The 16,186-nt window shown below is 42.8% G+C and overlaps 1 protein-coding gene across 2 annotated transcripts in view; it reads right to left on the bottom strand.

The window, feature by feature from the left end:
- The window catches only part of NRG3 (neuregulin 3), a 1,535,957-nt gene that overhangs the window by 139,012 nt on the left and 1,380,759 nt on the right, over window positions 1-16,186 (bottom strand). For both annotated transcript variants that reach the window (XM_069753133.1, XM_069753134.1), the window contains exons 6-7: window positions 14,417-14,543; window positions 13,010-13,137 (exon numbers count right to left, since the gene is read on the bottom strand). In XM_069753133.1, the coding sequence (XP_069609234.1) occupies window positions 13,010-13,137; window positions 14,417-14,543 (255 nt within the window). The remainder of the gene's footprint in view (window positions 1-13,009; window positions 13,138-14,416; window positions 14,544-16,186) is intronic.

The raw sequence follows: 16,186 nt of genomic DNA, 5'->3' as shown, positions 1-16,186 counted from the left end.
TAATATATTCACCTCTCCGGCGGCCCCTGGACATCACCGCTGGTAACCGGCAGGCTTCTTTGTTTAAAATGAGCGCGTTTAGGACCTGAGAATGACGTCGCGGCTTCTGATTGGTCGCGTGCCGCTCATGTGACCGCCACGCGACCAATCACAAGCCGCGACGTCATTCTCAGGCACTAAACTCCTCAATCTAGGAATTTAGGACCTGCGAATGACGTCGGGGCTTCTGATTGGTCGCATGGAGGTCACATGAGCGGCACGCGACCAATCAGAAGCCGCAACGTCATTCTCAGATCATAAACGCGCTCATTTTAAACAAAGAAGCCTGCCGGTTACCCGCGGTGATGTCCAGGGGCCGCCGGAGTCGTGAATATATCAATATTTTTTATTTTAATTCTTTATTTTACACATTAATATGGATCCCAGGGCCTGAAGGAGAGTTTCCTCTCCTTCAGACCCTGGGAACCATCAGGATACCTTCCGATACTTGGTGTCCCATTGACTTGTATTGGTATCAGATATCGGTATCGGCGATATCCCATACTTTTTGGGTATCGGCCGATACTATCCGAGTATCGGACGGTATCGCTCAACACTAGTGGTGAGAACTTTGAACCCCCAAGTGCTTCACAGAAATTTATAACGTAGAACAGTGAAACTAAAAAATCCTTTTTTTGTCCACAAAAATGATACTTTTAGCCCACAATTTTTTATTTTCTCAAGGGTAACAGGAGAAATTGGACCCCAAAATTTGTTGTCCAGTTTGTCCTAAGTATGCTTATACCCGATTTGTGGGGGGACCTCTGTTTGGGCACACATCCGGGTTCGTAAGGGAAGTAGTGACGTTTTAAAATGAAGACTTTGATAGAAATGGTCTGCTGGCGTCATGCTGCTTTTGCAGAGCTCCTGATGTACTTAAACAGTAGAAAACCCCCACAAGAGACCCCATTTTGGAAAATCGACTCCCAAAGAGCTTATCTAGATGTGTTGTGAGCACTATGAACCCCCAACTGCTTCACAGAAGTTTATAATGTAGAGTCATGAAGATAAAAAATCATTTTTTTTCCACAAAAAAATTATCTTTTCACCCCCAAATTTTTACTTTCACAAGAGTAGCAGGAGAAATTGGACCCCAAAATGTATTGTGCAATTTATCTTGAGTAAGTTGATACCCCATATGTGGGGGGCACTGTTTGGGCGCATGGCAAAGCTCGGAAGGGAGGGAGCGCCGTTTTGGAATGTAGACTTTGATAGAATGTTCTGTGGGCATTATGTTGCGTTTGCAGATTACCTGATGTACCTAAACAGTAGAAACCCCCACAAGTGACCCCATTTTGGAAACTAGACCCCCTAAGGAACTTATCTAGATGTGTGGTGAGCACTTTGAACCCCAAAGTGCTTCACAGAAGTTTATAATGCGTGAGTCGTGAAAATAAAAAATATTTTTTTCAACAAAAATGATTTTTTTAGCTTCTAATTTATGCTGATTCCCCATATGTGGGGGCAAACCACTGTTTGGGCACACAGCAGAGCTCAGAAGGGAGGGAGAACCATTTGACTTCTTGAGCGCAAAATTGGCTGTCGCATTTGGAGACCCCCTGATGTACCTAAACAGTGGAAACCACCAATTCTAACTCCAACTCTAACCCCAACACACCCCTAACCCTATTCCCAACCCAATACATAGTCCTAATCACAACCCTAACCATAACCCTAATCACAACCCTAACCCCAAAACACCCCTAACCCTGATCCCAACCCTAACCATAACCCTAATCAAAACCTTAAACCCAACACACACCTAATCCTAATCTCAACCCTAACCTCAAATCTAACCCTAATCCCAACCCTAATCCCAATTCACCACTAACCCTAATCCCTAACCTTAACCCTAATCCCAAACCTAACTCTAATCCCAAACCTAACCCTAAGGCCAACCCTAACCCTAATCCAAACCCTAATCCCAACCCTAACCCTAATTTCAACTCTAAACCTAACTTTAGCCCCAACCTTAGCCATAACTTTAGCCACAACCCTAACCCTAACTTTAGCCCCAACCCTAACTATAACCCTAACTTTATCCCCTACACTAACCCTAGCCCCAATCCTAACCATCACCCTAACCCTAACTTTAGCCCAACTCAGTTTAGCCCATCTATAACCCTAATTAGAAAATGGAAATGCATACTTTTTTATTTTATTATTTTTTCCTAACTAAGGGGGTGATAAAGGGGGGAGTTATTTACCATGCTATTTATTTTGATCACTGTGATAGCATCTATCACAGTGACCAAAATGAAACAATAGGAAGAATCTTCCTCTGCCGGCCGGCAGATCACGGCCATTTTCTTACCGGAAGAAGAAGCCAGCGGCCTGGAGGGGACACAAGAGGTCCCAAGGACACCGGTAAGTATGACAGGGTCCCCGACCCCCCTATTTCTCTGTCCTCTGATGTTCGATCACATCAGAAGACAGAGAATGTCAGACACCGCATTTTTTTCCAGTCGCCGGTAAGCGGTTAATTAGCGGATATCGTAAAACAGGGGTCTTTAAAAACTGACCCCAAGTATGTTCTTTCGGGTTCAGCTACCCCCGGCAGCCGAGACTCCAAAGATCTGCAGGGTTCGGGCCGGCGGGCCCACTGTGCACGCGCCCGCCATTTTTTTCCCGGAAGAAGATGGTGGCGTCCATGGGGAACCACGAGGAGCACCAAGGAACATGGGTAAGTATCGGGGGGTGATCGGGGACCCCATTTCTCTGTCCTCTGATGTGCGATCACATAAGAGGAAAGAGAAATTAAATGGCATATTGCTTTTTTTTACATTGGTAAACGGCTAATTACTGGAAATTGCAACCCAGGGGTACATAAAAACTGACCCGAATCATGTCCTCTGGGGTCTTGGCTACCTCCAGCAACTGAGACCCCAGAGAAAATCTGACTCTGGGGGCGCTATACACTTTTTCGACAGCGGGTTTAAGTACCCTTAACTACCACCATTAAAAGATGTATCGGCGGTCACTGAGGGGTTAAGATGCGCAAGTTGAATCTCAAAATGTTTCAATTTGTGAGAAACTGTGAATTTATGGAAATTTGACTGAAGCCTGTCCCTCCACAGATAGATCTGCTCATCTCTACCTTTAAACACTGAACTTTTTAAAATAGCACAATGTTATCATCATCAGTAAGCTAAAGTACTGAACTTTCCATTTGTGACTAACAGAAGCTGGAGCTATGTTTAAGTTTTGGTAGTAAGGAAAGGACAAAATGACTTTATGGAACAATTCATTGCCCTCATATATAATTAACATATTTTAAGGTAACCAATAAATTCCAAAAAACTATATATTCAATGCACACCACATGGAGAACTAAGAATTCACAGGTATGATGAATTTCAATCCCAAAGAAGCTATAAATAGCAAAGCTATATCAAATGGTGCCTCTGAGATATAGTGACCTGCTTTGCAATGTCACAAAGACTGCTGACTCAGATGTAACAAATCCCATCTTCAACCTAAAAAAAATTGTGTGTAGACTTAAAAGCATGGTTCTATAAAGTAACTGAGAATGAACTATGTCTCCACAGAAGTAAAGCGATGAAAAATGTGCAAGATCCATTGAATAGTAGCGGAAAATTATCATAAAATATATGTCTTATTTGAAACCCAAACTTTACAATTCAAACTGTGTAAAAAGTGAAGTATACTGCCTTGTAAGTAAATAAAATCTAATTTGTGGCTTCCCTGATGTCCATTAAATAGAGTAATTGATATTACCACAGGGAATATATCAGCAGAAGACTGAGCTTCCTATTATTACTACAATCAATTGCTTGTAATTGTAATGAATATAACAATATATGTTTTCTATACCCTGATTCTATCAGTTCCAAGACTTGCCAGGAGCAGAACAATTTTTGCTAACTTACCATCTGTTATACCAAGGCTATTTCTAAGTTTACTTCAGTCACAGTTAATAGTGTGTTAATAAATACAAATTCAATATCTTTCCACATTTAGAACTTTAAGGTACCTTCACACTAAACGATATCGCTAGCGATCCGTGACGTTGCAGCGTCCTGGCTAGCGATATCGTTCAGTTTGACACGCAGCAGCGATCAGAATCCTGCTGGGATGTCGTTGGTCGGGGCTAGAAGGCCAGAACTTTATTTGGTCGCTGGCTCTCCCGCTGACATCGCTGAATCAGCGTGTGTGACGCCTATTCAGCGATGTCTTCGTTGGTAACCAGGGTAAACATCGGGTTACTAAGCGCAGGGCCGCGCTTAGTAACCCGATGTTTACCCTGGTTACCATCCTAAAAGTAAAAAAAACAAACGCTTCATACTTACCTTCCGCTGTCTGTCCCCGGCGCTGTGCTTTCTTGCACTCACTGTGAGCACAGCGGCCGGAAAGCAGAGCGGTGACGTCACGGCCCTGCGCTTAGTAACCCGATGTTTACCCTGGTTACCGACATCGTTGGTCACTGGAGAGCGGTCTGTGTGACAGCTCTCCAGCGACCAAACAGCGACGCTGCAGCGATCCGGATCGTTGTCTGGATCGATGCAGCGTCGTTTAGTGTGAAGGTACCTTTAGTCTTATCTTTTTCGTGCCTTCCCAAACCTAAATAGATAATTTAAGACCAGTTTCACGCAGCATTTTACCATACGTTTAATGGCTCCTTCAAGGTTTATGACTGAAGCCACTGTCTTGGTGCCAAGATCCAATAGACATACAGTACTGTATATGGTGTTGGACGTCAGGCTTAATGGAGCCACTGAATGTGTGCTAAAAGGCTAAAAGTGAACATACAGTAGCTTAGCAAATAAATGTACAGTAATTTTTACTTCATTAATGTTTAACAATTGTAATTCCCGCAGCGGATTTGGTAAATCTGCAGGGCAAACCCGCTGCGGTTATCCCTGCAGATTTATCGTGGTTTGTCCTGCGGGTTCCGCTGCGGGTTCCGCTGCGGGATTTTACCCCTACTATTGATGCTGCATATGCAGCAATATACAGCATCAATAGTAGTGTTAAAAATAATAAAATCATGGTATACTCACCCTCTGACGTCCCGATCTCCTCGGCGCTGCAGGCGGCGGTCCGGTTCCAAAGATGCTGTGCGACCAGGACCTTCGGTGACGTCACAGTCATGTGACCATGACGTCACCGAAGGTCCTGGTCGCATAGCAAACCTGAGACCGGACAGCCGCGTGCAGTGCTGAGACTTCAGAGGTGAGTATATCATGATTTTTTATTTTAATTCTTTTTTTTTAATACAAATATGGTTCCCGGGGCCTGGAGGAGAGTCTCCTCTCCTCCACCCCGGGTATAACCCGCACATTATCCGCATTACTTCCCGCATGGTGGGCACAGCCCCATGCGGGAAGTAAGCGGATCAATGCATTTCTATGGGTGCAGAATCGCTGCGATTCTGCACAAAGAAGTGACATGGTCCTTCTTTTTTTCCCGCAGCAATTCAGCGCGGTTTTTTTCGGGTTTTTCCGCATCATGTGCACTGCGGTTTCTGTTTTCCATAGGGTAACATTGTACTGTACCCTGCATGGAAAACAGCTGCGGACCCGCAGCGGCAAAATCGCCGCGGTTCCGCAGTAAAAACCGCATAGTGTGAACATGGCCTAAATGTAACTCCAGTCAGGAAGTAATGGCGATTAATGAGAATAAAATAAGAGCAAAACTGGCCACTTTTGACATGGACAAAGCCTCTCTTTAACCTCCTTAGAACCGAGCAATTTTGTTTATTTTTGTGGTTTCATTTTTCCCTCCCTGCCTTCCAAGAGCTTTGACTTTTTTATTTTTCTACTGAAAATGCTATGTGAGGGCTTGTTTTTCGAGGGACTAGTTGTACCTTTAAACGACACCATCTATTTTATCATATGATTAACTGGAAAATGGGAAAAAATTCCAAGTGAAGTGAAAAAAATCAATTCCATATTTGTATTTTAGGGGATGTTTTGCTCACTATCTATTCTGAAGTAAAAAATTATCTGGAAATATGATTGTACAATTATACAAAACTTGCATTTTTTTGGTTTTCATTTAAGTTGCGAAAAAACATTTTTATTTTTTGGTTGATAGAGCTGTGTGATAGCTCATTTTTTGTGCTGTAACGTGATGTTTTTATTAATACTTTTTTGGGTATACACAATTTTTTAATATCATAATAATGCAATTTTTGTAGACTTGCAGCAGCCAAAAACCCACAATTCTGGTGTTTTTTTTTTTTCACTTTACATATTTTACAGATTGGGTTAATTCATTTTACGTTTTGCAGATCAGATTTTTCTGAACACGTTGATACCAAAAAAATGTTAGGTATTTTTTTTTAAATCGAATGGCATCATTGGCATTTGCCAGTGAGTGTGCTCTTGAAATGTATGAAGGAGATGTCGTCGCTGGACCATGGCCAGGTAAGAGCAAAGTGTTTTTTTTTAATTGAAAGCTGCAAGCTGCAATATGTTTAAACTTCAGGATGGAGACATGTGGACCATGTGGGCATTATGGAGACAGATGAGGCAGGATGAAGACAGATGGGGCAGGAACATGAGGCCGGAAGGAGACAGATGGGCAGGATGGAGACAGATGGGCAGGATGAAGACAGATGGGGCAGGAACATGGGGCAGGATGGAGACAGATGGGGCAAGATCATGGCGGAGGATGGAATAAGATGGGGCAGAATCATGGGGCATTATGGAGATAGATGAGGCAGGATGGACACAGATAAGGCAGGAACATGGGGCAGGAAGGACACAGATGGGGCAGAATGGAGACAGATGAGGCTGAACATGGAGCAGGAAGGAGACAGATGGGGAAGAAGGAGACAGATGGGGAAGTAGCACATAGGGCAGTATGGAAATAGTTTGGGCAGGAAGGAGATAGATGGGGCAGGAACATGGGGCAGGATGGAGACAGATGGGGCAGGATGGAGACAAATGAGGCAGGATGGAGACAGATGGGGCAGTATGGATATGATGGAGAAACATGGGGAGAATCATGGAACACATGAAGCAGAATCATGGAATAGAAGGGAAGGATCATGGGTCACATGGGGCAGAATCATGGGTCTGATGGGTCAAGATCATGAGACAGATGGGGCAGGATCATGGGACAGATGGGGCAGAATGGAGACAGTTGGCGCAGGATGGGGAGATCAAATGGGGCAGGATGGGACATCACATGGTGCAGAATGGATACTCATGAGGGCAGGATAGGATAACATATGGGGCCAGGTTGGGAGAACTTATGTCTGGAGCTAGGAATGAGACATAAGGGGGCCATAATGTGGGGCATTATTACTGTAGGGACTAATTAAGGGATACTATTACTGCAGTGATGGTATTTATTTTTTGAGGATACAGTTTTCAATGGGGGGTCTTGTTACTGTGCAAAGCAACACCATGTCACCTTTTTTCCTCATGCAGTGTAGTGTAGAAGTAGGGAAAATATTAAGTAATGAGCTCTGCAAGCGATGCACTAGATAACTATGTTATTTCCTGCAGAGACCAGTCCTGGCTGGAAGAAGTGATTGTGGTCTGTGGTGGATGAAGATGAAAAGCAAAGATGAAGTACTTCACCTAGAGATGTCACTGGTGAGTCAGTGTAATACATGTACACACTCACTATACACTATATACTGTGTACAGAGCTCATCTATATAATCTCCCCGGTTATCACTGTATTACCTGTACACTGACACTGTGTACAGAGGTCCTGTGCATAATGTCACTGATGATCACTCTATTACCTGTACACTGACACTATGTACAGAGTTTCTGTGATAATGTCCATTGTGATCACTGTATTACCTGTACACTGACAATATATACAGAGCTCCTGCGTATAATATCACAGGTATTGCTGAGCGACTTTTACTTTTTTAGGATCGAGTCGGGTTTCGCGAAACCCGACTTTGTCAAAAGTCGGGTCGGGTGAGATCGGCCGATTATTTCGAAAAGTCGGGGGCCGACCGAAACACGAAACCCAATGCAAGCCAATGGGGAATCAAAGTCGGCAGTGAGTGGAGGACAGGAAAATACCTACAGAGCCCATTTTAATGCCAAAAACATAAATTCTTATTTCTTAAGCTTGTCAATCTTAATTTACTTTATAATAATAGTTGAGCATTGACAACAGGGGGTCATTTGGTTAAAGTTGTAGGGGGGTAGGGCTGGCTCAAGATTTTCGTGGGCCCAGGAAACGTGGAATACGTCACGGCGGTGGAGCAGGGAGGGGTAAGTATTTCAACTTTGCAAGTGCTGTGATCCTGAGCAAGCAGGGGGGCCCACTCGTTGGCACTTGGCACTGGCACAGGGCCCCTCATAGTACGGGGGTGTGTTTGACGGCGGGTGGCGCCTCCCTCTGCCAGAGACCCTTTTGCATACTATGAGGGGCCCTGTGCCAGTAACGTCGCCAACGAATATGCCCCCCCACCTAAAGAAGGAACCTGCACTTTCATCTGCACCTTCCTCTTTGTCCTCGTGTAAGGTGGTATAGTATGCGGGAAAGGGAACCTGATTTTCAGCAGGGTCAGATTCTGGCTGTGTAAAGTGCAAGGGGAATGTAGTGGTCTGGGTCAATGTACCAGCAGACTCATCTAGCAGTGGCTGGGCAATGGGCATGATGAGGAGAAAACACAGATATAGGCCCAAAATAAAAAAGTTGGCTAAAAGCAGTTCAAAATTGGTAACAGGACTAAACAGGCGGCATAGCTTTGTTAAGTGGAGGACAAATGTAATGAGTGGTGCAGACACAGTTAGTAGGCCCAAAATACAAAAGTAGGCTAAAAGCAGTTCAAAATTTGGAACAGGACTAAACAGGTGGCATAGCTAGGTACTGGGGTGGGCTCCTCTGCTGAGTAGCAGACAGTGGTAGTAGGCGCAAAGTATTAACTGGTCTAAATGGAGGCCAGGGCCCCTGTATATTTTAACTATTATCTATAATTTCAACAAATTTGTATTGGCAGTGCCATTGAAGGATTTAACAGCACAGACTACACAGTGGTGGAGCAGGGAGAGGTAAGTATTTCCACTGTTCGAGCTGGGGGGAACACTCTCTCGTGGGCGACGGTACTGGCACAGGGCCCCTCATATTATGACGGTGTATCTGACGTTGGTTGTGCACCACCACCGTCAGAGACACTTCATTGTACTATGTGGGACCCTGTGCCAGTGCCGTCGCCCAAGAGTGGGCGCACCCACCTGTCCAGGCAAACGGCACTCGCACGGGTGCTTGCGCCAGGTGGTGACCACGGCCCTGTGGGGGGAGTCAGCCCATTTAGGGAGGTATAAAAATGGCCTACGGTGGAGATTCAGCAGCTGCAAATGGCGGAATTGGAGAAATCAGTAAGAGGAGGCCAAAAGCAAAACATTTTTCAGGCAAGCTACGTGTCAGCAGGAGACGGTGAGGCAAAATAATTTGAAATCCATGATTGGTTCATTTTAATGAAGGTAAGATCATCAATATTCTGGGTAGCCAGACGTGTCCTTTTTTCGGTCATTATTGAACCAGCAGCACTGAAGACTCTTTCTGATAGCACACTAGCAGCAGGGCAAGCAAGCTCCTGTAATGCAACACAATGTAAGTGGCAGAAAGTGGCTGGCTGACATACGACAAACTAACAGGACAGAAGTATATCCGCTTTGTGAAAATTTGAATCTCACTTTTTTGGGGGGAGACTGACCCAAAACTCAGGCCCAGTGTATATAACAACGCAATCTAAGTGGCAGAAAGTGGCTGGAAGATATATGAAAAAATACAAGGACTGTAGTACAATTTCAATCTCCCTACAATGATCTCAGGAAAAGTATGGCAGCAATAAAAAGGACTGCTGCACACAAAAGTGTGGAAAAATAAACAAGATAACTGTGCAGAAAGGAGCAACAGGATTTTTGCTTTTAAAAAAGCAGTTGGTTTGCACAGCGGCGTGCAAACCGCAATGCAGCTATCAGGGAGCCTTATAAGGCAGCCTAATAAGCTACAGAGCTGATGCACAAAAATATAGCTTCCACTGTCCCTGCAAGGAAAAGGTGGTGTTGGACAGTGGAAATCGCTACAGCACAAGCAGTTTCGGGGCTTAATCTTCCCTCCCTAACTATATCCCATCTTCTGATGAAGCTGCGGCAACCTCTCCCTATGCTACGATCGGCAGAAGTAAGATGGTGGTCGGCGTGCACGCTCCTTTATAGCCCCTGTGACGCCGCAGAAAGCAAGCCAATCACTGTCATGCCCTTCTCTAAGATGGTGGAGACCGAGACCTATGTCATCCCGCTGCCCACACTCTGCGTCCTCCTTCATTGGCTGAAAAATGGCGCTGAAAGCGTCATACGAAATGCGACTTTGGCGCGAAGATCGCCAACCTCATGGCTGATCCCACACTAGGATCAGGTCAGGTTTCATGAAACCTGACTTTGCTGAAAGTCGACGATTTTTGAATTTGTCTGATCCGTTTTGCTCAACCCTAATCACCGGTGGTCGCTGCACTATGTGTGCAGTTTCACTATATACAGAGCTCCTGTGTATAATGCCACTAATGATCCCTGTATTAGTTGTACACTTTATACAGAGCTTGTGTGTATAATGTCACCATGATCACTGTATTACTTGTACACTATACACTATATACAGAGCTCACGTGTGTAATGTCACCATTATCAGTATATTAACTGTACACTTTATACAGCACTCGAATGTATAATGTTAATGGTGATCACTGTGTTACCTGTACACTGACACAATTTAATATATGCTATATTCAGAGCACCTGTGTATAATGTCACCGATGATCACTGTATTACCAGTATATGGACACTATATACTAAGTACAGATCTCTTGTGTATAAAGGCACTTATGGTGGTATTAATATTGTGATTTTTTTTAGTATTCGTTAGTATTGTAGTATTCAATCAATATGTGGTGGTAATATGTGATTTGGTCATGGTGTGGTTGTATTTGTTCCTTGTATGTGCTATTATTCGGTCACTGTGGTGGTAATATGTGATCTGGTCATGATGCTGAGGTATTTGTCCCTTTTATATGATATTATTGGTCATTTTAAAAATTGAAAAACAAATAAAAATAAACTTAAATTGTATTGGATGTTTTAACAAATGTTTAATAAGTTACAGTAGAGCACAGGCAAAAGAGTCTACTTTGTCGAGGTGGTGGATTGACTTTTTACCAAAACAAAAGCTGCTGGCTATGTATTTGATCTGGTGATGCAAGTTGTTAATGTGCGATTGGTGAGGATGTGGTGCAGAAGTGGAGTTTTTTCAAGAGAGGGCAATGGAACTGTGGACAGTTCAAGGTATGAAGCCTGGGAGGAGTCTCAAGGGGGGCCCCAAAAATTCTGTCAGTATAGGGCCCAAAAATTCCTAGTGGCATTCCTGATACACTGTAATCAAAGCCTCACAGATATTTTCCCACCTGTGCATCTACATTCTCTATCACATTATGCATTTACCTAATATTTAAAGTGAAAAAGAAATTGACATTGCATTTTCGGTCCACCATATTATTGGTTTCAAATTTTGAGGAGCTGAAGAGACTTCAATTTTACAGAGAATCTGCATGCAGAGACTACCAGCTGGTAGATGGCTTAAGAAAGGCAACTTTCCTCTGATAAGATTCTTATAATAACCTTGTTTTTAATCATTTGTAGACAAATAGTAGATCAAAATCCAGTAGATCTAGGTGAATTGATTTTAATATTATTCTGCATCCACACTGAAGTAGGAAACCTGCCTCATATATTGGCTTCACCATTTTAAGTTAAAAACATCATTATGGGGAACCTGTCACTTTCAGAACTGTTATTTAGCCTGTTACTATGGAGGTATTCTGCCGTTAAATAGTGTTTAAATCCTGTTTACCTTACTTAAAGGGGTTGACCACTACTAGGACAAATCCTTGTTAAACTAAATGTGCGGCTCCGATAAAATAATAAAGCCTATACTCACCTCCTATGCCGGCGTCATTCCCGCGGTGTCGGCACTCACCCTCCCCGGGGCTGTGATGCGGTGTTGTGTCACGTGTGCCAATGTCCAATCAGCGCTGGCAACATTGTCTCTGCTTTCTGACAAACTAAACAAGAAGAGGAATCCAGGGCTGCAGGTGATCCTGGACTTCCTACTCATGTTCAGTTTGTCCGAAGGTGGAGGCAGTGACGACAGCACTGATTGGGCTCTGGGCATCACGTGTCATTCCACAGTATCAAAGCCTCGGGACCGTGAGTGCTGACACTGCTGGAACAGAGCCAGGACAGGAGGTGAGCACAGGCTTTTGTTATTTTATTCGGGCCGAACATTTTTTTTAAGAAAGGATGGTCCTATTAGTGGACAACCACTTTAATGAAGCAGTGACTGCAGAGAGAAAATAAAGTTATATTCTCCCTGCAGCTACTCACTGTCATCCGGGTGGTGCAAGTAATATTACAGTCACCAAACACAAAACACTGCTGAGCAGGCTGTCAGCCAAGGTGCAATGGAGTGATTAGAGCCACAGTCACATTATGTTAAGCAGTGATTGTAATTACAACCCTAATGACTTCAAGTGAGCATTTGGAGTGAGAATATAATTTAATTGAACCACAGTAGCTGCCACACCACTAAATAGGATTTTAACACTATTTAGCTGCAGATTATGCTATATTTGTAAGAAAATATCGTTTCTAGACAATCAAAGAGCAATGCATCAGGTAAAAGCAACATTTCTAATGAAATTATGAAAAGTATACTTGTGAAATAAATGTAATAAAGAACTAATATGCCTACTTTAATGTTCAAGAGAAACCATGTAATCTAAAACCGTGCATGTGGAAATATATAGCAATACCCTTTGTGTTTCTCGTTTACCTTTTCCCTTAGTATATTACTTAGTTCAAACACAAAGAATATCTCCCAGCATTATATTGCACTTTTCATTTCCCCCAGTGTAACATTACCTACATTGTTAAGCATCCTGATGAGTTAAATGCCAATAGACTTCAATCCTCACCTATGATGCTTTATCGACTGGCTCCCTCTGTCTGATTCAGTGCTGTCTGAGAAGGGTTGTGTTTCTGAAAAACTGGATTCCATTACATTCTCTCTTATAGGCTCTGGATTCCGCTCAGATTTTGAATACTGTGAGTGAATCATTAAAATACATAATGAGCTTATTTTAGCAAAGTATAAATATTAATAGTCCTAAAAGTGGAAAAATATTGGACACAAGTATTTGGCAAGATATTAATAAACTTTTTGGTCGCACTTTCCTATTTTACAGAGTACAGTCAGGAAAACTAAAGACGCACAATGACAAACCATTCAACTGCTAACAATAAAACAAAGGGAAGTAAAAGCATGTCACTACATTGAAATATTGTGAAATGTTTTCAGTCTTGAGAACTTACCAATGACACATTAATATGGTAAAGCAATCAACAGTAGTGTTCTCCTTAAGAATGACGTGTAATAAAAGCATATAAAGAACAGCAATCATTTTAGTGTCGAATCCTTACACTTTACAGTTTTAAGTATGTATAGGTCCTGTTACAGTTTCATGGAGGAATTACCAGCACAGGACAAAAATCGTGTAATACTACTCAATGAAATAAAAATGTTATATTGCTCCAAAATAAGCTTTAAAGGGGATACCATAGGTCAAGGTGTGGAAATTATTTATAAAGTAAAGGAAAATGAAAAAATGTGAATAGAAAGATGTGAAAACACATGAAAATAGAGTCATTTATTCAAAAAGGTCTCCTTAATACTTGAGAGACCCAAGCCACTAACTAAAATTATGCTTGGGAGATACTGAGATATTTGTAAAGGCAAACATAGCTGAGCGTATAGAATACAGGGGTATGCAAATCTTAATAGCGCAGAATCAGCATAAAATCTCCCCATCTCTTAACATCATATTACTCTGCTTTTATAAGGTGCTATAGTACATCTAGACATAAGAGCAGAGATGGCCAATTTTGGTGAACATACTTTGTAGATGTAAGTGTCTTTGATCTTAACTATAGGGGGGGTAATTTATATGGATACACCTAAACAAAATGGGAATGGTTGGTGATATCAACTTTCTGTTTGTGGCACATTAGTATATGGGAGGGGAAAAACTTTTCAAGATGGGTGGTGACCGAGGCAGCCATTTTGAAGTCGGCCATTTTGGAACCAACTTTATTTTTTTCAATGGGAAGAGGTTCATGTGACACATCCAACTTATTGAGAATTTCAAGAAAAACAACGGTGTGCTTGGTTTTAACATAATTTAACCTAAAATGCAAAAATACATTATAATTTTTAATCTGTTTGCTATGAAGGTAATTAATCATAAAATAATCTCTCTATAAAGGACGTACTGTACATGTGCTGCCATTTGCTGCCAGTTTTGTCAATAATACCAGATACTTACACTATGTAGCTGAACTCTGCTTTCTCCAAAATTCTTTGCTTTTGATATCAAATTAGATGCATGAAGACTATAGTTTTTCCCACTCTGTGCATCTTTCAACTGCTCCTGAATTATTTTTGTTTGCCTTCTAAATAAAAAAAAAACAGAACAAAAATTAATGTGGGCTTCCATAAACACAATTTATATTTATACAGTTATATAAAATGTGTAAGTGTTAGGACTGGCGGAACGCACCGAGTAAATAATAAGGTGTGTTTGCAGTCCGGGGTCCACCGTGCAGGAGAGAACCCGCTGCTGGCAAATGGTGGCACTATATGGCGGTGGAAACGAACTCTGTTACGTCACAGAGCCGTAGTCCCGCACCAAGAGCGCAAGCAAGAGGTCACAGAACCCAGTTCTAAGACATGGGATCGGGTTCATCTAGACCACTTGCGCTCGACACCACAACTGGAACAAACTAAAGAAGTATGAAGCACAAAAGTGCAAAGAGTGCCACACTGGCGAACGCCACTAACCACCCAGGATTGGGTTGGAAAGCGCTTTATAATGCATGGCGCCTCACTGGCGGTCACAGCAAAGGACGCTGTAGCTTATGCTAGATGCTGATAGCTCAGCCGAGCGCTAGATAGCATACATCCGCCTTTCGCGAACAGTCATACACAAAGGAGGGGATGTTTAAAGAACGACTTGCACTCATCAACACACATACGTTTTCAAATGTACACTAGCGCACGGCCGTGCGGTCATGCAAACCTTTTATAGCTGCAGCATGTACAGGACCTTCCCAGAAGGACCAATGGGAGGGTGCCACAGAAGTTGACCACCTTCAGGAACTTCCTGGAGGACCAATGGGATCTGCTTCAGTATCTGAGCATGTGATCCTCGATCTCCAATGAGAGATCTTGCCCTGGGCATGCTCAGAAGGGGAAAAGCAGGACTTAGTCCCAAAAGCGTCTGCTCAACGCTGCCCAGCACCGACTTTAATGGCAGAAACTGGAAAAGCAGCAGTAACCCTTTGCACAGAGTGAGACTGAGCAAGACACTGGGACCGATGTCTCCGCTGAGCAGACTCCACTGCGGCAGAAGAAGAATGGGAGACAGCAGCGGAGATGGCCTGAGATTCCCCCTGTGCAGAGGCGGGAACTTGACCCCTAACAGTAAGGACATAACTTCATAGTGAATAAAATTGCAATGATAAGCTGCAAAATGGTTCAAGGAACATGACAAAAAGTAAAAGGTTTAACTTGAATTTGGTCTTAAAATGTCACAGATTTGCTCAGGCATCTGTGGCATGTGCTGGAAAACTAACAACTTATAGGAGTCAATAAGTTAGCTCTGTTTAGATCATTGTTTCATTTTACCATACAGACTTAAATAATATGCTTAAAAAGATCTTTTTGCAGTGAAATAGTGAAAAAAATGCAATAATGACATTGTTTTTTGAGCATTATTTATAAAAAATGTCCTGAAAACACGATTCTCATACTTTCCACAATGTCTGCAAATTGAGATTCTGGTTCGGCTTTTATCCTAAGGCTAAGTTCACATTGCGTTATGGTGGTACATTTAACGGACTATGTTACACCATGGCATAATGCGGTGTAACGTAGTCCGTTAACGCCGCCATAGACTGCAATGTTGGACGCATCGCTAGCGTACGCCCACAATGGGCGTGCGCTAGCGATGTGCGGTCATTGAGTGACAGACCCTGAGATGTGGGCTGCAGCGTTTCCGGGTCTGTCACCACTAGCGCAGATAGAGCTAGCAGAT

The sequence above is a fragment of the Ranitomeya imitator genome, chromosome 2 (genome assembly GCF_032444005.1).
Source record: "Ranitomeya imitator isolate aRanImi1 chromosome 2, aRanImi1.pri, whole genome shotgun sequence".
Lineage (NCBI taxonomy): Eukaryota > Metazoa > Chordata > Amphibia > Anura > Dendrobatidae > Ranitomeya > Ranitomeya imitator.
The sequence above is the reverse complement of the archived record's forward strand: the minus strand, read 5'-3'. Positions and strand labels throughout refer to the sequence as shown.